This window comes from Oncorhynchus clarkii, chromosome 3 (genome assembly GCF_045791955.1).
Source record: "Oncorhynchus clarkii lewisi isolate Uvic-CL-2024 chromosome 3, UVic_Ocla_1.0, whole genome shotgun sequence".
NCBI classification, from domain to species: Eukaryota; Metazoa; Chordata; class Actinopteri; order Salmoniformes; family Salmonidae; genus Oncorhynchus; species Oncorhynchus clarkii.
Window position 1 is genome coordinate 27,683,435 of NC_092149.1, and position 24,934 is coordinate 27,708,368.

The 24,934-nt window shown below is 41.0% G+C and overlaps 1 protein-coding gene across 1 annotated transcript; it reads right to left on the minus strand.

Annotated features, from left to right (window-relative positions):
* Positions 1-2,730: 2,730 nt before the first annotated feature.
* Positions 2,731-23,641, minus strand: LOC139392194 (fucolectin-1-like). The gene is made up of 6 exons (XM_071139987.1): positions 23,443-23,641; positions 22,335-22,411; positions 11,098-11,392; positions 10,618-10,772; positions 10,148-10,430; positions 2,731-4,443 (listed from the first exon to the last, which is right to left on the minus strand). The coding sequence occupies exons 2-6, from the start codon at positions 22,408-22,410 to the stop codon at positions 4,272-4,274; spliced, it is 981 nt and encodes a 326-aa protein (XP_070996088.1). The 5' UTR covers position 22,411; positions 23,443-23,641; the 3' UTR covers positions 2,731-4,271.
* Positions 23,642-24,934: the final 1,293 nt, after the last annotated feature.

The window sequence follows — 24,934 nt, forward strand, 5'->3', positions numbered from 1 at the left end:
GCTTTATACCCTTTCAGTTTGTTTACCAACTCATAGAAGTAGTAGAAAATAAAAGAGACGGCCTCAATGGCACTGCTCATGCTCTCAGAGACGCCATAATGGGACAGATAGGATGTTGTGTCCTCTAACTATCTCTACAGCCTGTACACAGTTATGCTAACCAACTTTTTGTCAAATACACTTTATGAGTCCACAGAAGGTCCAACTGCCATCAAGGGTTAACTTTAACTTTGGTGTTGGTAGGAGGAGGAACCATCTTCCCAAATATTGTTGTGATTCCCATCAATGGCATTGTAAGCAAAACCAAACCCACACAATGATGACTGGGTGGGTTTTCCCTGTAAAGCTGCATTATTTCCTGGGCAAGACAATTGTTAGCACTTGCATTAGTATGCTGATATCCATGTAATCCCCCTTGTAATTGAAGGAGTATATATTTTTAGTTATTTATTCATTTATTTCACCTTTATTTAACCAGGTAGGCCAGTTGAGAACGGGTTCTCATTTACAACAGCGACCTAGCCAAGATAAAGCAAGCAGTGCGACACAAACAACAACACAGAGTTACACATAAACAAACGTACAGTCACTAACACAATAGAAAAGTCTATATACAGTGTGTGCAAATGAGGTAAGATTAGGGAGGTAAGGCAATAAATAGGCCGTAGTGGCGAACTAATTACAATTTAGCAATTAAACACTGGAGTGATATTTGTGCAGAAGATGAATGTGCAAGTAGAGATACTGGGGTGCAATGGAGCAAAACAAAAAATAACAATATGGGGATGAGGTAGTTATAGGGGATATTTACAGATGGGGTATGTACGGGTGCAATGATCTGTAAGCTGCTCTGACAGCTGATGCTTAAAGTTAGTGAGGGAGATATGAGTCGCCAGCTTCAGTGATTTTTGCAATTCGTTCCAGTCATTGGCAGCAGAGAACTGGAAGGAAAGGCGGCCAAAGGAGGAATTAGCTTTCGGGGATGACCAGTGAAATATACCTGCTGGAGCAGAAAAAACGTGAATAGTTGTCAAAGTATATTATTTTCATGGTATGTTGATGGAAGAGGAACAATGGTGGACTTGGGCGCTGGCTTGTCCTTTTGAGTAAAAACTAGCCTCTGGGTAGGTGCTGCTATGGTGACCAGTGAGCTGAGATAAGGCGGGGCTTTACCTAGCAAAGACTTTGTTTGGCAACTAATTTGAAGCGAGGACCAGCCAATGAGAGCATACAGGTCAGGGTGGTGGGTAGTATATGGGGCTTTGGTGACAAAATGGATAGCACTGTGATAGACTGCATCCAATTTGCTGAGTAGAGTATTGGAGGCTATCTACAGCTTCACATTTTACGGATTCGACAATGTGTAACTACTGTTGAGGCAACGATACATGATTTATAATGTATCGTATCATACAGTGTGTATATCCAAGACATCACTTGAATATTTGTCTGCATAAAATGAGTTAGTTAGTTACTTTACTTTACTAGGCAAGTCAGTTAAGAACAAATTCTTATTTTCAATGACAGCCTAGGAACAGTGGGTTAACTGCCTGTTCAGGGGCAGAATGACAGATTTTTACCTTGTCAGCTCGGGTGTTTGAACTTGCAACCTTCCGGTTACTAGTCTAGTCCACCGCTCTAACCACTAGGCTACCCTGCCGCCACTTTAATAATATTCACATGGAATTAAATGTGATGGGGCTTATCCTTACCAGTTGGGGAGAGGTACCCATAAACCTCCACCTCACAGAACTGTGAAGAAGACTGTTCTGACCTGGAAGAACCACAGTCACATAACTTCCTCAGAGTGAGAGATCATATGACAAAGTGAAAACACATTATTAGAAATATTTGCAAATGTATTGAAAATTAAATGCAGAAATATCGAATTTACATAAGTATTCACATCCCTGAGTCAATACTTCGTAGAAGCACCTTTTGCAGCGATTACAGTCTTTCTGGGTAAGTCTCTAAGAGCTTTCCACACCTGGATTGAGCAACATTTGCCCATTATTCTTTTCAAAGTTGTTCAAGGTCTGTCAACTTGGTTGTTGATCATTACTAGACAACCAGGTATTGCCTTTGATTTTTAAGTAGGTTTAATTCAAAACTGTAACTCGGACACTCAGGAGCATTCACTGTCTTCTTGGTAAACAACTCCAGTGTAGATTTGGCCTTATGTTTTACGTTATTCTCCTGATGAAAGGTGAATTAATCTCATAGTATCTGGTGGAAAACAGACTGAATCAGGTTTTCCTCTAGGATTTTGCCTGTGCTTAGCTGCCTTCCGTTTCCTATTTATCCTGAAAACCTCCCCAGACCTTAACAATTACACGAATACCCATAACATTATGCAGCAACCACAGTGTTTGAAAATATGGAGAGTGGTTCTCAGTGATGTGTTGTATTGGATTTGCCCTAAACATAACACTTTGTATTCAGGACAAACAGTTAGTTGCTTTGCCACATTTGTTGCCGCATTACTTTAGCACCGTGTGGCTAACTGCATGCATGTTTTGAAATAGTTTTATTCTCTACAGGCTTCATTATTTTCACTCTGTCAATTAGGTTAGTATTGTGGCGTAACTACAATGTTGTTGATCCATCCTCAGTTTTCTCCTGTCACAGCCCTTAAACTCTGTAATTGGAGGCCTGTATCATTGTAATGAGTGGGTGTATTGATACACCATCCAAAGTGTAATTAATAACTTCACCATGCTTGAAGGGATATTCAATGTATGATTTTTTATTTTTTACCCATCTACCAATAAGTGCCTTTCTTTGTGAGGCAATGGAAAAACTCCCTGGTCTTTGCAGTTGAATCTCTGTTTGAAATTCACTGCTCGACTGAGGGACCTTACAGATAGTTGTATGAGTGATGTACAGAGGTGAGGTAGCCATTAAAATGTTTTGTTAAACACTATTATTGCACACAGGGAGTCCATGCAACTTATTATGTGAAATTTTTACTACTGAACTTATGTGGGCTTGCCAAGCTTACTTTTGTATTTATTTTACTTAACCTTTATTAAACTAGGCAAGTCAGTTAAGAACAAATTATTATTTACAATGACAGCCTACCCCGGCCAAACCCTAAACCTGACGACGCTGGGCCAATTGTGCGCCGCCCTATGGGACTCCCAATCAATAACACATTATTGACTCAAGCCACTGACATTTTGGGGTTTATACAAGCTAGTGACGAAAACATATACATTTCTGTACATTTTCAATTCAGGCTGTAACACAACAAAATGTGGAAAACGTACTTTCAAAAGCGCTGTATTCCTTCTCATGGCCACTGTTAATAACCCCATGGTGTTGCCTATGGTAGTATTACTTTCAAGGTAGTTTGGTAATATTCACTTCAAGCCTACTTCCAAGTGCTGATTTTTCATCTTTGACATCTTGTTTTATTAAGTACAATTAAAATTACCATTACGTAAACAAATTAGCATCACTAGTATTATGTCCAAATAAGGTTAAAGGCATTCAAACCAAATCAAATTTTATTTGTCACATACACAATCCCAGGCGGACTAGTGGTGGATTCTGTCATATTCTCTCACCTAAAGTCCAGTGGAGTTTAAACGTATGTTGATGTATGCTTGATTTGGTCTGGTCCTCCTCGTCTGGTCATCTGAGTAGCATTCAGCCGTATATTAATGTAGCTGGTAAATATTTGCTTATGTTTATGGTCTTTCAAACTTTGTTCACCATGTCTTGTGATATGAGGGCAGCAAGCAATAAAGTCATCTGCAGTAATTCCGACCACAATAGAATAATTTAGAGTAGAAGATAGGGATACAACTTTAGAGGGAACAGGCTATGGCAAAGAGTGGATTATTGTACAGAGCCCAAAATGGACCTATTTACAGACTACGAGCACAAACAACCAAATACATAATGGAAACATTCCAGATCCAAGATTTCACCTTTAATTCATTTTAGCATAATAGCAATAGTATTACAGCATTATATGTATTTCTAAGTATCAATGAGAACCATCTAACCAATAATTAGGCAACAAGAAATGTATGAATATTTTTGTGTTACACAAAATGTTGGCCAATTTATACCCAAACTTCCAAAAACAGTGTGCAAGAAGAACTTCCAGAACAGGGGACCAAATTTGTTTTTGTATACTGAAAGTAAATACACATTTTTGATCATTAACATACTGGAAGTATACTAAAAAACATTAATTGTTTTTCGTAAGACAATACATTCCCCAAACATTGCAGGGTGCTGTTAAGAGTTAACGATCTGATTTAGTTACATGTAGGCCCAGTCCCATCCAGGGGTGATCCGTACACCTCCACCTCACACAAGGTCAGGTACTCCTTCCTCCCTGGAATGACCACGATGACATATCGACCCTCCATGTCCGGACACTGGAAGGTGCTAGAAGTGCCAGCTGGGATAGAGGAGATCACAGCACACCTGCAGGATAAAACAGAAACAAACTACTATAGTACCTACTGATAGCCACTTCTGTTCAATTCCAAATGGATATTAAGCCCCTATCTCAGGGTACTTAAAGTAGTTAAATAAAGGTGAAATAAAAATAAGAAAGTGCCCTTCTGCCGGACACCCAACAATCGTTTTGGTAAAAAGCTGAGGATGCAAGGACTGACCATTCATAATATCAAAATTAGAGTTTTAACAATGTTTTGAGGCTATAAAGTGTTTGTTTAAATCTAAATTGTTTACAAACATTGGAGAAAAACTATTTTATGTTTTGGGGTCTTATGGGGTATGACAGTTGAACTAAGCTTATGAGGTATTTATGAGTTATATACTTTTAAAAAATCAGCATTACTTTGGGTATGAATCGTTCATTTAAAAGTATAAAAATGTATGTCCCAATCATGGATTGCCCCTTTAACATAACCATTAAGTAAATTAGGCAGGATATAGTGCCATCGGAAAGTATTCAGACCCCTTGACTTTTTCCACATTTTGGTAGGTTACAGCCTTATTTTAAAATGGATTCAATAGTTTTCTCCCTCATCAATCTACACACTCAATACCACATAGTGACAAAGCAAAAACAGTATTTTAGAAATGTTAGCAAATGTATACAAATTAAACTGAAATATCACATTTACTTAATAAGTATTCCAACCCTTTACTTTGTTGACGAACCTTTGGCAACGATTACAGCCTTGAATCTTCTTGGGTATGATGCTACAAGCTTGGCACACCTGTATTTTGTGAGTTTCTCCCACAACTCTCTGCAGATCCTCTCAATCAGGTTGGATGAGCAGCGTTGCTGCACAGCTATTTTCAGGTCTCTCCAGAGATGTTCGGTCGGCTTCACGTCCGGGCTCTGGCTGGGCCACACAAGGACATTCAGAGACTTGTCCCAAAGGCACTCCTGTGTTGTCTTGGTTGTGTGTTTAGGGTTGTTGTCCTGTTGGAAGGTGAACATTCACCCCAGTCTGAGGCCCCGAGCACTCTGGAGCAGGTTTTAATCAAGGATCTCTGTACTTTGCTCCGTTCATCTTTACCTCGATCCTGACTACTCTTCCAGTTCCTTCCACTGAAAATCATCCCCACAGCACGGCTGCTGCCACCACAATGCTCCACCGTAGAGGTGGTGCCAGGTTTCCTCCAGAAGTGATGCTTGACCAGAGAGTCTTGTTTCCCATGGTCTGAGAGTCTTTAGTTGCCTTTTGGCAAGCTCCAAGTGGGCTGTCATGTGCCTTTTACTGAGGAGTGGCTTCCGTCTGGCCACTCTACCATAAATGCCTGATTGGTGGAGTGCTGCAGAGATGGTTGTCCTTCTGGAAGGTTCTCATATCTCCACTCTGTTAGAGTGACCATCAGGTTCTTGGTCACTTCCCTGACCAATGCCCTTCTCCCCTGATTGCCGGGTTTGGCCGGATGGCCAGCTCTAGGAAGAGTCTTGGTGGTTCCAAACTTCTTCCATTTAAGAATGATGGAGGCCATTTTTTGGTACCCTTCCCCAGATCTGTGCCTCGACAAAATCCTGTCTCGGAGCTCTACAGACGACTCTTTCGACCTCATGTAAATAAGGTATTTCTGTTTTTATTTGTATTAAATTAGCAAACATTTCTAAAAAACAGTTTTTGATTTGTCATTATGGGGTATTATGTGTAGATTGCTGAGGATGTTTTTTTATTTAATACATTTTAGAATAAGGCGGGGAAAAAAATGTGGAAAAAGTCAAGGTGTCTGAATACATTCCGATGGCACTGTATTTATTTATATGGTTATAGCTCCACCTTGCCTGCTGATAGGCTTGGTTGGTTTTCCAAGCCTCATTGCTTCAACTAATCTTCAAAACATATATGACGCCAGATTAAAAACGTATAATTTTTCAATTTAAATTATTATACAAGTTATTGCATCCAAAATAATGTTATATACAGTATATACAACTGTCATGACGTGGCCCTTTTTGGGTATAGCGAGTGCCTTCCCCTCTCTCCTCTCCTACACCCAGGTTCTGTTATCTCAGGTCATAAATTCCTGGAGGAGACTCTCTCCTCCTGGCCATGCAGAAAGAGACACATAACGAGAACAAAGTAACTTCTTCTACATCACAGAATTTGAGAACTGAACAATATCCATGTTTTGGTGAATGTGTAAACGGTCAGTGGAGAAGCCAGCTACAACCCGATCCATTTTGTTTCATGTTTGTGACCTCATGAAAGACAATACAGTCACATTACCACAACTCTATTTATACAGGTGCCTTCGTTATGAGGTGTCGGTCTAATTATTGTATAAAATGAATGAGTAAAGATGAAACTATTTGTGAAATGATGTAAGGTGATGTTGAACCGTTGATGTGAGAGAATTGTATTCCCTTTAAAAGTTGAACTAAGTCATTGGCCTGCCCCCACGAGCACAGACATGATCTGGCTCATGGGACAGCCCTTTTCTACAGTTACGAATAAAACCCCCACCTGAAGAAATCCTCTTCAGACCACGCATACCTCGGTCAGCTGAGGGGGCGAAGGTTGAGCATAGACCACAAAAACCTCAGTATAAGCTAAGGTTGTAATGGTTGTTGAATTCCTAACCATACCACGTGGAGCATTGGCTACAAGGGTGGAAATGGTTAAACTCTGAGACTATCGATCCCGAAAGAATAAGAGCAACTCTTCGATACTAATTACTAGTCTGCAGCTTGAAATTATGTCAACCTGACATGCGAAGACCGACAACCGCCAAAACATCTATTCTATAAGAACATTTCTGATTAGTACTCTGAAGTATCCATTCTAACCACAAAAGACTTCAGGGAAGCAGAGAGAGAGACGCTCGGATGAACTTTCCAACAGAAAGACAGACAATTCCAACAGAGATCACGACGACACACTGAGCGTAAATATATATTGATTACAATTATTCCCGAATGAGTGAGAAAATGATTAGAATTTCAATTAATATAATTATCAACTTTGTTGCGACAGCCTTTTCGATTTTCCCGCCCTTCTCAGTCCATACCCACTTCCCTTTGTCCACCAAGCCGTCATATCGGCGTAGCTCACTAGGGAACCTCCCTTATTTCCTTGTAACCATAACTGCTGTTTGTTTATGCATTTCTGTGGTTATTTAGATAGTTAGTAAATAAATGAATAACACAATTGATGTATGGATGATTCATAGTAAAGGCTGGGTTCGTGCAGATAACCAACAATTTACGACGTTTGGAATGAGACTAACGTGAGGTAAAGAATTATTAATTAATTAGAAGACTAATTGATTAGATATTAAAATATCTGAAGTTATATTAGGAAAAGTATAACTTTGAAATCTGAAGATTTTCCTTTGTGCCCCGAATTCCTAGTTATTTACATTTACATGATTAGTTTAATCACGTAATAATAATTACAGAGAATAGATTTGATAAAATAACAGTCTTCACTTTAATGATGCCAAAGACACGACACAACCATAGCAGCAATGCATATTTTGCTGCGAAGAGACAGAATCGTTAGAGTTTTGGGACACTGTAAAGTCCATGGAGAATAAGAGCACCTCCTCCCAGCAGCCCTACGATAATCAATCATTTCAATAAGCATTTTTCTACGGCTGGCCATGCTTTCCACCTGGCTAGCCCTACCCCGGCCAACAGCTCAGCACCCCGGCCAACAGCTCTGCAACCCTACCCCAGTATCTCTACTTGCACATCATCATCTACACATATATCACTCCAGTGTTAATGCTAAATTGTAATTATTTCGCCTCAATGGCCTTTTTATTGCCTTACCTCTGTACTCTTCTACTTTTGCGCACACTGTACATCGATTTTTCTATTGTGTTATTGACTGTACGTTTGTTTGTGTGTAACTCTGTGTTGTTTTTGTCGCACTGCTTTACTTTATCTTGACCAGGTTGCAATTGAAAATGAGAACTTGTTCTCAACTGGTCTACCTGGTTAAATAAAGGTGAAATAAAAAATAAAAAAATACTATTTGTTTTGGTACTTTCCATATGTAGCTTTTTTTTGGTAGCAGGTCTAGAAATGGCTGAATAATTGCTACATATACCTGGAGCTAACTCTGCAGATAGCACTACAGGGTGATTTGAAAAGTCATAGTCAATCGATCAATAATATAAAAACCTTTGGCACTGTATGTATATATATAAACTCAGCAAAATAAGAAACGTTCCGTTTTCAGGACCCTGTCTTTCAAAGATAATTCATAAAAATCCAAATAAGTTCACAGATCTTCATTGTAAAGCTTTTATACAGTGTTTCCCATGATTGTTCATAGATCCATAAACAATTAATGAACATGCACCTGTGGAACGGTCGTTAAGACATTAACAGCTTACAGACGGTAGGCAATTAAGGTCACAGTTATGAAAACTTAGGACACTAAAGAGGCCTTTCTACTGACTCTGAAAAACACCAAAAGAAAGATGCCCAGGGTTCCTGCTCATCTGCGTGAACGTGCCTTAGGTATGTTGCAAGGAGGCATGAGGACTGCAGATGTGGCCAGGGCAATAAATTCCAATGTCCATACTGTGAGATGCCTAAGACAGCGCTACAGGGAGACAGGACGGACAGCTGATCGTCCTCGCAGTGGCAGACCACGTGTAACAACACCTGCACAGGATCGGTACATCCGAACATCACACCTGCGGGACAGGAACAGGATGGCAACAACAACTGCCCGAGTTACACCAGGAACACACAATCCCTCGATCAGTGCTCAGACTGTCCGCAAAAGGCTGAGAAAGACTGGACTGGGGGCTTGTAGGCCTGTTGTAAAAGCAGGTCCTCACCAGACATCACCGGCAACAACGTTGCCTTTTGTCCCAAACCCACCATCGCTGGACCAGACAGGACTGGCAAAAAGTGCTCTGACAAGTCACGGTTTTGTTTCACCAGCGGTGATGGTCAGATTCGCGTTTATCGTTGAAGGAATGAGCAATACACCGAGGCCTGTACTCTGGAGCGGGATCGATTTGGAGGTGGAGGGTCCGTCATGGTCTGGGGCGGTGTGTCACAGCATCATCGGACTGAGCTTGTTGTTATTGCAGGCCATCTCAACGCTGTGCGTTACAGGAAAGAGATCCACCTCCCTCATGTGGTACCCTTCCTGCAGGTTAATCCTGACATGACCCTCCAGCATGACAATGCCACCAGTCAAACTGCTCATTCTGTGTGTGATTTCTTGCAGACAAGAATGTCAGTGTTCTGCCATTGCCAGCGAAGAGACCGGATCTCAATCTCATTGAGCACGTCTGGGACCTGTTGGATCGGAGGGTTAAGGCTAGGGCCATTCCCCCCAGAAATATCCGGGAACTTGCAGATGCCTTGGTGGAAGAGTGGGGTAACATCTCACAGCAAGAACTGCCAAATCTGATGCAGTCCACGAGGAGGAGATGCAGTGCAGTACTTAATGCAGTTGGTGGCCACACCAGATACTGAATGTTACTTTTGATTTTGACCCCCCCCCCCCCCCCCTTTGTTCAGGGACACATTATTCTATTTCTGTTTGTCACGTCTGTGGAACTTGTTCAGTTTATGTCTCAGTTGTTGAATCTTGTTATGTTCATACAAATACCCTTGAATGAGTATCATTCAGTGTCAAGACTTTTGACTTTAATCTTTAAAACTTAAAGTGAAATGGACCTCAACTCTCCTACAGTAATTCACCTAGGATTGTCGATGCCGTTGTTTTCCAGGGAGTCTCCAATGAGTATCTCAGCTCCATTGAGTCTGCTGGGAACACTGTCGACTGTGTTGGTGATGATGATGGAGAACACTTTGTAGGTCTTCAGAAGGTCCACCCTCCACCAGGCGTTGATGTCCTGTAGAGTGTGGGTGCAAGACCCTCCTATCCAAATAGCGTTGCGATTCCCGTCAATAGCATTGCCTGGAATGCCAAACCCATACAAAGACGACTGGGTGGCCTTTCCATATAGAGCCACATTCTCTCCTGGACAAAATAGAGCATAACGCACATTAACTATCATCTTATCAAACAATTGTTGGAACTTGTGTAAGCATATTCATGCACTGTAATTGTAGAGATTAATGTTTAGACTACCATTACAGAGAATATAACAAAAGTTGTACTTATAACACACTGTTCATTATATATATATATGAATATAAGTTCTGACCGCTTGGGGCAAGGTAGCCATAAACCTCCACTTCACAGAGTGTCAGAAGTCTTTTCTGGCCTGGTAGAACCACAGTCACATAGCGTCCTTTGAAGCCTGGGTCAAAGGCAAGGGTGAGAGAACTGCCAACTGGAACGGAGGGAATTGTTTTAACCCTGGAGAGAGAAATGGGTTTTACTGACCTCGTTACTGGAAAATACTGCCTTATGAACTATATAACTTGATTTAAACTAAAGTAACAAGACACAGGAGATGATATGCTGATATCCATAACTGTGCATGTGGTCTGGTGGTAACCTGTGAGTAGGGTTGAAACTTTTCACCATCATTGCTTGTTTCTATCTGTCCTGCCTGAATGGATTTTTATGTACAGTATGTCCACTATGTATATTCTGGTCACTCTAATTGAGTTCTTCATGGACATAAACAGTAACAACACATTGTAAATACAATTTCAAAAACCACAGTATCTTGACTCACAGAGGGTTATGAATGCCATTGTCCACTAAAGAATTTCCTATTCGTATCTCAGCCCCGTTAAGCCTCTCAGGAACAGCATCCCCTCTGTTGGTGACGGTGATGGAGGTGACTATGTAGGTATCAAGCAGGTCCACTCTCCACCAGGGGTTAGTGGATTCGTCAGTGGCAGTGCAGGACCCATGATGGAAATGTGAATCGCGGTTCCCATCAATGGCATTGGAGGCATGACTCAAACCGTGCCATGGGTTCTCGATGAGGTCTGACTGTGTTGCTTTTCCACGCAAGGCAAGATTTCCTGCAGGGTGAGTATAGAGCAGCAATTTAAAGATGCAGTCAAAACAGAATAACAAGGTTTTCTAATCTGTTGAAAGTCAGGGGCCTTAGCGAAAAAAATATGTTACATGGTAGATAAAATCATGACATTTAGTACAAACATGAATTCAGATGATATGAAAACATCCGAGAAGGGATGCTCATTGCAAACTTAACGTGGATGCGCAAGACTAAATGGCCGCCGATGTAGATGATAATTTATTCATAGTCATGTATAAAATAAGTTATTAAACAACATTTTTATAAAATAACATGACATTAAGTAATAATATATTAAATGTATTCCTTAAGTTCTGATACGTGGAGAAAATAAAATACTCAAGGTTTTGGTTCACATGTGCCAGCACAATGGCATAATGGCACAATGCAGTGCATGATAATCCAGCACCCAGCCATCAATACTTCTGAGAACAGAGGGGCTCACTTTTGCAGCCACTATTGAAACATGAAAAATGGTTTGGTAATAGAAATGTGGTACTTTTGGTACTTCTATTAAATTTGTCTCACATTTGGAAATCAACTAAATGTATTTAACTTATTATAAAATTATTACATTTGATCTGTGCGTGCGGTGCGGTATGCTTTCCTAAAAACTTTTTAAATTAAAAGTAACCTAAAAAGTAATCCATGCCTACCTGGCAGAATCATTATTATTTACATCAATCCAGGGGCCATGTGTTTTGCAAACTCCATCACATGTGCGTGTGTGCTACAGAAATGCTCTAACCAAACACAAGTGTTAAGTGCATACACACTTGAATTAAAGAGTAACAACACTCAAAATACTATTTTTGCCGTTGTATGGTTTTGGCATCGAATATCATGATACTTAACCTGGTATCGGTATTGAAGTAAACTTTTCTGTATCGTGACAACACTAGCTTCTTAGGGCTGAGATCCCGGTAAAGGGATCGATATGACAACAGCCAGTGAAAGTGCAGAGCGCCAAATTCAAACAACAGAAATCTCACAATTAAAAGTCAAAGATAGGAGTCACAAAAAGCACAAAGATAGGAGTCACAAAAAGCACAAATGGAGATAAAATGAATCACTAACCTTTGATGATCTTCATCAATTCAACTGCCTGCTACTCATCCCCAGAAGATAAGATATGCATATTATTGGTATATTTGGATAGAAAACACTCTGAAGTTTCTAAAACTGTTTGAATCATGTCTGTGAGTATAACATAACTTATTTAGCAGGCGAAACCCAGAGAACAAACTATTCTGATTATTTTTTGAGGTCCCTCTCTTTTCAATAGTTGTCATTGGGAATCCAGATTTCTAAGGGACCTTAGTTCCTATCGCTTCCACTGGATGTCAACAGTCTTTAGAAATTGGTTGAGGTTATTCCTTTGTGTAATGAAGAAGTACGGCCATCTTGAACGAGGGTCACTTGAAGTGTACTGTTAGATAGAGGCGCGTGACCAGAAAGCTAGCTACAGTTTGTTTTCTTCCTGTATTGAACACAGATTATGCCGTCTTCAATTTGATCGATTATTTACGTTTAAAAATTCCATAAAGTTCTATTACAAAAGTAGTTTGAAATGTTTTGGCAAAGTTTACAGGTAACTTTTGAGATATTTTGTAGTCACGTTGAGCAAGTTGCAACCAGTGTTTTTCTGGATCAAACGTGCCAAATAAATTGACATTTTGGATATATATCGATGGAATTAATCGAACAAAAGGACCATTTGTGATGTTTATGGGACATATTGGAGTGCCAACAAAAGAAGTTCGTCAAAGGTAAGGCATGAATTATATTTTTATTTCTGCGTTGTGTCGCGCCTGCAGGGTTGAAATATGGTTTCTCTCTTTGTTTACAGAGGTGCTATCCTCAGATAATAGCATTGATTGCTTTCACCGAAAAGCCTTTTTGAAATCTGACATGTTGGCTGGATTCACAACAATAAATATTCACTTACCATTGATGATCTTCATCAGAATGCGCTCCCAAGAATCCCAGTTCCACAATAAACGTTTGTTTTGTTCGATAATGTCCATCATTTATGTCCAAATTCCTCCTTGTTGTTAGCATGTTCAGCCCAGTAATCCAAATTCATGACGGGCGAGCAGACGAGCAGACGAAAAGTCGAAAAGTTCCGTTACAGTCCGTAGAAACATGTCAAACGATGTATAGAATCAATCTTTAGGATGTTTTTAACATAAATCATCAATCATTTTCCAACCGGAGAATTCCATTGTCTGTAGAAAAGCAATGGAAAGCAAGCTAACTTTCACGTGACCGCACATGGTCAGCTCGTGGGACTCAGGCAGACCTCTGACTCATTCCCTTCTCATTCAGCCCCACTTCACACTAGAAGCATCAAACAAGGTTCTAAAGACGGTTGACATCTAGTGGAAGCCTTAGGAAGTGCAAGATGACCAATATCCCACTGTCTCTTCAATAGCGGCTGAGTTGAAAAACTACAAGCCTCAGATTTCTCATTTCCTGTTTGGATTTTTTCTCATTTTTTCTGCCATATGAGTTCTGTTATACTCACAGACATCATTCAAACAGTTTTAGAAACTTCAGAGTGTTTTCTATCCAAAAGAGATGCATATATTAGCAACTGGGACTGAGGAGCAGGCAGTTTACTCTGGGCACCTCTGGGCACCTTATTCATCCAAGCTACTCAATACTGCCCCAAGCCATAAGAAGCTAGCAGGCAGTTTGGCAGCCTCTGGTAAAAGCGTCCACAAAGTTGTAATGGCGCCGTTTTATGGTCCGCTAACCAATTGTGCTAATGTGTGTGTTTTTTGGAGTTATTTGTAACTTATTTTGTACGTAATGTTTCTGCCACCGTCTCTTATGACTGAAAAGAGCTTCTAGATATCAGAGCTTCTAGATATCAGCGATTACTCATCCTGTACTGGAAGAAGATTTTTTCATTAACGAGTCGGACACAAAGGATTTACTCCAGACACCCGACAAGGCCCTCATCCCAGTCATTCGCTGGAGAAAGAGAGGGACATTTCTGGGACGTAGGTCTGGGTGCCTTGTAAGTATTCGACGGCGAGTGGGTAATCTGCCTTTACCATTGGTCCCATTAGCCAACGTACAATCATTGGATAATAGAATAGACAAGCTATGAGTATGTATATCCTACCCACTGGACATTAAAAACTGTAATATCTTATGTTTCACCGATTCGTGGCTGAACGACGACATGAATAACATACAGCTGGCGGGTTTTACACTTTTTAACCAGGATATTACATCTTGTAAGACAAAGGGTGGCAGTCTATGTATATTTGTAAACAACAGCTGGTGCATGAAATCTAAGGAAGTCTAGAGGTTTTGCTTGTCTGAGGTAGAGTATCTCATGATAAGCTGTAGACCACACTATTTACCAAGGGAGTCTATTTAACACCACAAACCGATGCTGACACTAAGACCGCAATCAATGAGCTGTATATGGCCATAAGCAAACAAGAGGCGGCGCTCCTAGTGGCCAGGGACTTTAATGCAGGGAAACTTAAATCTGTTTTACCTAAAAAGTTCTCTAGACCACCTTTACTCCACACACAGAGACGTGTACAAAGCTCTCGCCCGCCCTCCATTTGAAGCAGATGAAGGAGATTCTAAGCTACAGGACTGTTTTGCTAAAACAGACTGGAATAAGTTCCAATATTCTTTCGATGGCTTTGAGGAGTACACCACATCAGTCACTGGCTTCATCGATGATGTCATCCCAACAGTGACTGTACGTAAATACCCCAACCGGAAGTCATGGATTATAGGAACTTATTCCACCACTGAGCTAAAGGGTAGAGCTGCCGCTTTCAAGGAGCGGGACTCCAACCCGGGAGTTTTTAAGAAATCCCACTATGCTCTCTGACTAACCATCAAACAGCCAAAGCATCAATACAGGACTAAGATTGAATCATACTACACCGGCTGCGATGCTTGTCAGATGTGGCAGGGCTTGCAAACTTTTACAGACTACAAAGGGAAGCACAGCCGCAAGCAGCCCAGTGACACGAGCCTACCAGACAAGCTAAATCACATGCTTGAGAGCATCAGCTGCTCTCCGTAGCCGATGTGAGTAAGACCTTTAAACAGGTCAACATTCACAAGGCCGCAGGGCCAGACGGATTACCAGGATGTGTACTCCGAGCATGCACTGACCACCTTGCAAGTGTCTTCACTGACATTTTCAACCTGTCCCTGACTGAGTCTGTAATAACAACATGTTTCTAGCAGACCCCCAAAGTCCCTGTGCTTAAGAACAGTAAGGTAACCTTCCTAAATGACTACCGACTCGTAGTACTCACGTCTGTAGCCATGAAGTGCTTTGAAAGGCTGGTCATGGCTCACATCAACACCATTATACCAGAAACCCTAGACCCACTCCAATTGGCATACCGCCCCAACAGATCTGCAGATGATGCAATCTCTATTGCACTCCACACTACCCTTTCCCACGTGGACAAAAGGAACACCTACGTGAGAATGCTATTCATTGACTAGAGCTCAGCGTTCAACACCATAGTGCCCTCAAAGCTCATCCCTAAGCTAAGGGCCCTGTGACTAAACACCTCCCTCTGCAACTGGATCCTGGACTTCCTGACGGGCTGCCCACAGGTGGTAAGAGTAGGTGACAACACATCCGCCACCTCAACACAGGGGCCCCTCAGGGGTGTGTGCCTCCTGTACTCCCTGTTCACTCATGACTGCATGGCCAGGCATGACTCCAACACCATCATTAAGTTTCCCGATGACACAACAGTGGTAGGCCTGATCACCGACAATGATGAGACAGCCTATAGGGAAGAGGTCAGAGACCTGGCTGTGTGGTGCCAGTGTAGGAGAGTTAAAATGGTTATTACATCAAACTAGTGCACAACGCAGAACAGAACCTCCAGGTTAAGGGTCAATGGCCCAAGCCCGCAAAAAGGAATATTCCAAGTTCAGATAGAAGGGGGGAGTCAGATCGCTATGATCGCCAGGAACTTAACCTTTGGTTTCTAGTTTCAATTGTTGCGCTACTAGTACTGCCTGTTAATGTTAAGTGGGCAGCTACAGTAGCTGGATGATATTTACATCTTCGGTTTTTATTAAATTAAATGTATTTTATTTAATCTGGGTGCTTACGTCACCTACTAACACCCTGGTACTAACCGTAGCTCCCGTTCTCCTCAGTCCAAGAAAACACTGCGAGAGAAAGGTATGTGTCGCAGATTACTCCGGTGTAGAAGTCCGTAATGTTAAATAAAGCATCCCAAGGTTAATGCTATAGGTATTGTTATAAGGGAGTGTGAGACTATTAAAACAAGTACGTTTCAGAGTTGTATCATTGCTATTGATATAGTTTTATAGAGTGCTAAAAAAAAAGTATTGCTGTTGCTAGCTTTCTGTGATGCAGATGGTTAGCTGAGCTGCCGATTTAGCTGGCTTTGCATTATGGGAGTTTTTTCACTTCGGACTGAATGGGATAAATGTGATTTCACATTGTAGATTGTTTGTATTACAGTGTTTTTTTTACATGAGTTGTTGTATTTTAATACTGTCAACACTGAAAGCACCTAGCAATCCAGTAGAGATGTGAGACAGGGTTTCATCTTTCTTCATGCTCCTCTATATTCCTGTCCTGTCTTTTCATGATATAATTACAGGTATGGTTCTACTGTCTAAGAATTACTATTATACATTCTTTGTACTTATTTTATTCTATACATTGTGACTTTATGTATGAATGTGATTGTGGGAGTCTGAGAAAGCACAGAGAGAAAGAACAATTTGTCAGATGGTGCATTGGAGACTGATGTATTCCTGTCCTGTCTTTTCATATTATCTACATAAAAGCCCCTAAAGACATCCGTGGTGTCGCTCTTCATTTCTTGGTTCTTCTGTGGTACATATAAAGACCGCTACAGACTGGTGCAATGACCCGGATCAACAGATCAACTGCAACGGATCGCCGGGGGACCCCTACACAGAACTGGGTCGACTTAACACGTCTAGAACATTTGAGGGCAAGGTTAACTTTGTACAATATGTTGTGTACACCACAGTTGTTGAGATTACAGAACAGGAGAGAATATGTATCAGTTGTTGGTGATAACAATGTACATGTTACTCCGGTTAGTGTTACTGTGAGAGGTCCACAAGTTATTACCACTGGGGTGGGGCGGGGGGCTCAGTTGGCCAGTATGGTGGAACATAGTGCTAGAGCCAGTCCTGTTAGATACTCAGCAGTCGATACTAGAAGGCCAAGCTACCAAGCAGTAGCCAACCATAGCATGATAACAGTAGCCAACCAGGCAATGATAACAGTGAAAAGTCCCAGATGCCCATAGGGGGTGAAAATGAAAACCGAACCCAATTGCAAGCCCTGGCAGAGTTAGTCAAACAACTGCAGTGAATTAGGAAATCAAGTTGCCGCTAGTCTAGCAGGGGCTGATCCAAGCACTCCCCAAACCATAGTACAAATACCTGATTGGTCAAAGGTCAACCTCATTCTGAAGTCAGACATCAGAGAACAGACCGGTGCACAGTGACTGAATGACAAGAAATGAAGCAAGCTGACTTGAAACAGAAGGGATGCAGTATATCAGCACAGGGGCAAGAGATACAGGACAGACTGATGGGGCAGGCTGAAGACATAGTCAGAATTGGGCTCTGTGGAAACCCCCTCATTAGCATAAGCAGAGACCCTGAATCCATATTCAATATCCTGAGGCAGCACTTTGGAGAGGCAATCTCATCCACAATTCCATTAGGATACTTCTTGGATTATTGGGTCAGACTGAACAAAGCAATTGACCTTGCCAATGAGTGCTTGCAAAGACAGGGAAAAAGAGTGGATGATCCAGGTCATGAGGTGACCATGATGTTTGTTAAACACTGCCCTGACCCAGCATTATATGCCGCTCTTAAATGCAAGCCTTTTGAAAAGGAGAAAAAGGAAAACCTCATGGCGGTGCCCTAAAACGTCTGTAACCTCAAGACTGGACTTCTGAATGTGAGGAAGCACTGGAGAAGCTAAAAGTTGCAGTCTACCAAACAGCCATGATGGATCACCCAGACATTAGCAGACCATTTATTCTATTAATAGATGCATCAATGGATGGCTTAAGTGCAGGACTTAGCCAGACACTTGAGGGTGAGAGTAGGCCCAGACCAGTAGCCTTTGCAAGCAAAACTCTGTTGAGGTCCCAGTTCCGTTACCCAGCACACAGATAAGAAGTTCTTCGCTCTTAAGTGGGATGTGATAAGTTTACCCATTGGCTGAAGGGAAATAGATCCACAGTCCTAACAGGTAACAACCCCCTGACATATATAATGACGAAACCAAAGCTAGATGCCCGTGAGCAACGGTGGGTCTCTAAACTGATCTGTTTCACCTGTTCGTGCGCTTTTAAGGACAATACAGTGCCACCAACACCAGCCCGCTACCACAGACTGTGGGCTCTCCTTCTCCATGGCCGACGTGAGTAAAACATTTAAACGTGTTAACCCAAGCAATGCTTCCGGCCCAGACAGCAGCGTCCTCAGAGCATGCGCAGACCAGCTGGCTGGTGTGTTAACGGACATATTTAATCAATCCCTATCCCAGTCTGCTGTCCCCACATGCTTCAAGATGGCCACAATTGTTCCTCTTCCCAAGAAAGCTAAGGTAACTGAAATAAATTACTATCGCCCCGTAGGTATTCCTCTTGTCCAGATGGGATAGGGCAGTGTGCAGTGCAATGGCGATTGCATAATCTGTGGATCTTTTGGGGCGGTAAGCAAATTTAAGTAGGTCTAGGGTGTCAGGTAAGGAAGAGGTGATATGATCCTTAACTAGCCCCTCAGAGCACTTCAGGATGACAGAAGTGAGCGCTACGGGGTGATCGTCATTTAGTTCAGTTACCTTTGCTTTCTTGGGTACAGGAACAATGGTGGACATCTTGAAGCAAGTAGGGACAGCAGACTGGGATAGTGAGAGATTGAATTTGTCCGTAAACACTCCACCCAGCTGGTCTGCGCATGCTCTGAGGACGCGGCTAGGGATGCCGGCAGCCTTGCGAGCGTTTACACGCTTAAATGTCTTGGCTGGTTATCCCTTTGTAGTTCATGATTGTCTGTAGACACTGCCACATACGTCTTGTGTCTGAGCCGTTGAATCCCGACTCCACTTTGTCGCTGTACAGAGGAAATAACTTCACTGTTTGTATTCAACTATATTCGCAGTCACCTTGCCGTGGTTAAATACGGTGACTTGTGCTTTCAGTTTAACATCTATCCACGGTTTCTGGTTTGGGTAGGTTTTAATAGTCACAGTGGGAACAGCATCCCCTATACACTTCCTTTAAGAATTCAGTGAAGCATGGATTCTGATTGGTTAGACCAGCATTGAATAGACCTGAGCACAGGTATTTCCTGCTTGAGTTTCTGCCTATAGGAAGGGAGGAGCAAAATGGGGTCGTGATCTGATTTACAGAGGCGGGGGAGGGCCTTGTAGGCATCCCGGAAGAGAGAATAGCAGTGGTCGCGTTTTTTTCCCAGCGCGACTACTACAGTTAATTTGTTGATAGAACTTCGGTCAGGATATGTGGTTTCCAGTTTGCATCAAGTCCAGTGTAATTCCTTGAGGGCCGTCATGGTATCGGCTTGAGGGGGAATATACACGGCTGTGACTATAACCAAAGAGAATTCTCCTGGGAGGTAATACTGTCGGCATTTGATTGTGAGGTGTTCTAGGACGGGTGAACAAAAGGTATTGAGTTTCTGAATGTTATCGCAATTACACCATGAGTGGTTAATCATGAAACATACACCACCGCCCTTCTTCCCGGAGAGTTCTTTATTCCTGTCTGCGCAATGTACTGAGAACCCAACTGTCTGTATGAACGGGGAGTGTATATCTGGAGAGAGCCATGATTCCATGAAACAGAGTATGTTACAGTCCTTTATGTCTCTCTGGAAGGAGATCCTCGCCCTGAGCTCGTCTACTTTTTTGTCCAGAGTCGGAACTTTAGCAAGTAATATACTCTGAAGCGGTGGATGGTTTGCCTGCCTCCTGAGTTGGACTAGAAGTCCACTCAGAATATCTCTTCTCTGCCGGCGTCATCTTGGAGCAGCCTCTGGGATAAGTTAAATTGCCTTGGGTGGTGCGAACAACGCAACCAATTCAGGAAAGTCGTAATCCTGGTCGTAATGCTGGTGAGTTACCGCCATTCTGGTATCCAAAAGTTATTTCCTGCTGTATGTAATAACGCGAAAACGTTATGGGCTAATAATGTTAGAAATACCATACACAAAAAATAAATACTGCAAAGCTGCTTAGGAGCTGGAAGCAGAGCTGCCAGGTCTGTCGGCGCCATCTTTCAGCCATTACTTTTTAATGCCAAGGCCCCGGATATGATCCTAGTACATAAATCAGCAAGTTGTGTCATAAATGCATTGAGATATAATATTTCCTCACATTTCATAGTAAGAGACCTTGCCCTGTTAATTTAAAGGGCATTATATCTCAACCTGGTCTCAGAGCACTTCGTATTATTCTGTATGTAAATGCATAACACACCATTTAGCATGATATGTTATGTTTCGTATGGTATGTACTAATTTGTAGATGTTCATCACCCATTTCGTATGATATGTTAAGAATTACAATTCAGTATTATATATTACAATTTGCTAAACGTTTTATATGTTACGTATTTGGAAACGTATGAAATCTTATGAATTCGCTAAATGTATGATGATACGAATTTGGAAAAGTATGATAAGTTACAAATGCTAGCTAGGTGACTAACATTAGCTAGCTCGCTAAAGTCAGCTAGGCCAGGTGTTAGGGTTAATGTTAGGGTTACTTTTAGGAGTTAGGTTCAAGGGTTAAGGTTAGGGTTAGGGTTAGGGTTAATGTTAGGGTTACTTTAAGGTGTTAGGTTCAAGGGTTCGGGTTTGGGGAAGTGTTGGTCGAGAAAGGTTGAAGTTAGGTTAGCTAATTTGCTAAGTAGTTTTGTTGGGGCTTGTTTCCTTGTTCCTTGTCAATCATTGGCTCATTGGTGAAATTAGCATTGTGACAATATCTTTAATTAAATCATTCAAAAAACTTTATTAATGCAACTGCAGACAGAAGTTGACCCCAGGAACATAGCACACATGTTTCTGAGTAAGTTCTGCAAAATATAAAAGCTTCCAAGTTATTTTATTAAACCCGAAGTCCAACCCTAGTGATGTCACTGTCTACATCATTATCTTCTACTCCTGATACCAAAACCATGCCTACTCAACACTAAAACTCTTGTTTATATAGCTATCTAAAAGCTTAGCAGTAAATGTCCAAGTTGATTTAGAGTGGAATGTCTAACTAATCTCTTATCTCTTACACTCCTCTGCAGAGTTCTGTCTTCACAGTCACACATTTGTCAGACAGTTTCTTCATAAGAGCCTAGAAAAGTACTGTGGAACAATATTACACCTTATAATGTGTATGTATATTGTTAATTTGTAGTCTAGGACCCTATAAATGTAAGGAGGGAGAGGTCTTATAACCCCTCCACTTCTATTAATACAACATAAGCATAATTATTATAATACATCAAACATTTGGTACAGCCTCTATCATGAGCCCTAGGTGAACCCCTTTCATTTTCGATGTAGCTCAAATGTAGTAAGTAGTCAAAAAGTTGCCATTTAGCTAAAGTTGTCCATGATAGGATTTGAACTCCCGACTTTAGGATTGCTAGAGGTTCGCGTTATAAGTCCGCCCATCTATCTATCCAACTAACCACCCTACTATAGTTTTCGCCTTAAGTAACCATCTGTCTTATGTAACCATATCAAACGTAACATATCATATCAAATGGAGAGTCTTGGATTTACGTACAGAATGATACGAAATGCTCTGAGACTAGGTTGACTATCTAAGTTAATAACAGGAGGAAAGGAATTAAAGATGTGATTACTTGGGACGGTCGCGCCAATGGAGCCTGCCAGTCCCAGGAGATCCAACAAGAGGAACATCATGGCTGATCTCACCATCCTGGAGGAAAAGCCCAGAGCAAGTCAACAATGAGTCTAATAGGAACCAGTCCACAGAAACATTCAATTCAATCACAATTTATCATTTTTATAAATTCAGCTCACTTGAACAAAGACATTTTAAATATTGTTTTTACTCACCTCTCAAGAAGAAGAATAAACACCAAGAGAATTTTGGGTAGTGTAATTTTTAAATGTTTTGTACTATTCATTTGAACTCATTTTAACATTCTGTCATAAAGAGCACATGTTGAAGTTCATTTAAAAAATGTTTTAAACATTTCTAGTCATCTATGTGTAACATGGTTGAAGTGTTATTCTTGACCCGCTCAGTTTTCTACCATATTTTAATTGAAAATATTATTTAAAAAGTAATCACCATATGAAAACCCGTAGCATGGTTGTTCTTGAAAATGAGGGACAAATGTAAATGTATCACTAATCTGGTGAAATTAGTAATAATCTTTGGAAATGACATTGTCAAAGCAACAAAATAACAAGGGCTTTACTATTATGGTGAAGACTTCGGGACATTTTTGGGTTAAAATCTTCCTCCGAAAAGGGACATGTCAAAAGGCAGATTTTTGGCTATTTAGAAATACTTTATTCATTAAAAAAATCAGATGTATTAGATTTTTTTTAAAGGGCACTTATTTTAATATAACAGGCATACATTTCTGTATAAGTTCTACTTAATAAAGAACGTAATTCAAGAGAGTATGATATTAGCAGAAAGGACCATGAGAGGTGCTGCATTACTCTTAGCACTATTCTCTCCTTTCGTGAACTTGCTACTTTTTAAAATATAATACAAGTCTTTCTCCTTGCAAACACATCAGCATGCATTTTAGTAAAGGATTGGATTATGGGAACATCACGCCCATCTGAATTCAACCCACTGCTGAATTAAGACATTATTATTATGAAATAACTGTTATGAAAATCAACATTTAACGTGTGGTTGTGTAAGGCAGAACATATAACGTAATAGAAGACAATTCCAAACAGTATTAGATGTTAATATCCTCTTACCTTCACACTCAACAAAATAAGGTCACTGTTGATGTTGATGTAGGTAAAAGCTCTGTAGACAGCTGAATCTGACTGATTCATTTATACACCAGTCACAAAGTCAAACACGCCCCCACCCCTCGTCTCCAAGGACATCCTCCTAACAATTTACCATACCATGATAACTAGTCACCTGCACTACTGTTCCATAGTTTGACTTCCAGCCCCACATCGGTGCGATAAAACAGATCTCAACCAGCTCCAGTTAATCATCAACAGGGCTGCTTGTATCATGACCGGGCATTCATGGAGGGAACAGAAGAGATACTTCTGTAATATGCTGGAATCTAACCACTGACGGACAGGATCCTTTTCAACATCCTAGTGACGTTTCTTTGGGACTATTATAGACATCCTGACAACTGATACACTGAATGTCCTGAGAACGTCTTAAAAACATCCTTATCTGGTCCTCAATGACATCCCAGGACCATCCTGGGAACTAGACAAAACACTCCTAGAGAATGTTCTCGTCCCGATGACAGGAACAATAATGTGTTGACTTTTGTCTTGTAGACGGCTACAAGAATGGCTCTGGCTGCACAAGGACACCATGTGGGAGAGCTGCTAGCAGGTATTGGAGGATTTCATGCTCAAGGGGACTTTGGTTTTTGCTATGAGTAAATATGGGTGTATATTTTTGTGTGCAACATTTGCTTCGGTGGATCCTTTTTGTAACCTGCCTGCTGGCCTGCGCTGCTTAATGGGCTCCTTTGTTTCTTTGGTTTGGATTATATGTTTGTCTGATGATTTGAAGTAACATGGTTTTTAAATTAAAAATAAAGAGAACATTTTATTCGGAGATGAGGCATTCTCACTGAATTGTGAAACCGAATTGAGAATGTATTGAAACTTGATTACTGAAACGATGACAACTGAAAACCACGCCATATGAAAATTAAAATTAAATACTTTTTGTTGTTTGCCTCTGCTTCACTCTGCCGGCTCAACTCAGACCTTAGAACATGTCACTGTTCCACCCTGTGACAGAATCATTGAGACAAATAACTAAAACATGATTCCAATTCATCGCAAGATAGAGACAGTATAATTGAATGATCAGGATATAGTGATATGGAAGGGAATAACAGGAAACATGTTAAATGTGTTACAGAGTAATTGTTAACATTGCTACTTATAGAATCTCAAAAGCATACAGGAACCAGGCAACATATTGCATGTATTCTTATTCCACATCGGATAGTCTATTGCAGTTGATGACTAAATTAAATGAAATAAAAATAGACTAAAAGTGTATAATTATAAATGTACTTCAATGTTTTCTTACTGTCTAGTGCAATTGCAATCCACACTCTTATACCTGACCAAGTGAGTGTGTATACAGTATGTGTGTGCTTGCATATGTGAGTGTGTGTGTGTACATGCTTGACACCATGAAATGCTTCGGAAACGTTGGTGCTGTGTTACACTTTATCTTCTCCAAATACATTAA

Excerpts from the sequence above, each read along its gene's own strand:
- LOC139392194 (XM_071139987.1), bottom strand. The coding sequence starts at position 22,410 with ATGGTGAGATCAGCCATGATGTTCCTCTTGTTGGATCTCCTGGGACTG. Across the intron at positions 11,393-22,334 it reads CATTGGCGCGACCGTCCCAA|GAAATCTTGCCTTGCGTGGA; the intron begins GTAATCACATCT and ends CTCACCCTGCAG. Across the intron at positions 4,444-10,147 it reads AACGGCATCGACAATCCTAG|GTGTGCTGTGATCTCCTCTA; the intron begins GTGAATTACTGT and ends TTTATCCTGCAG.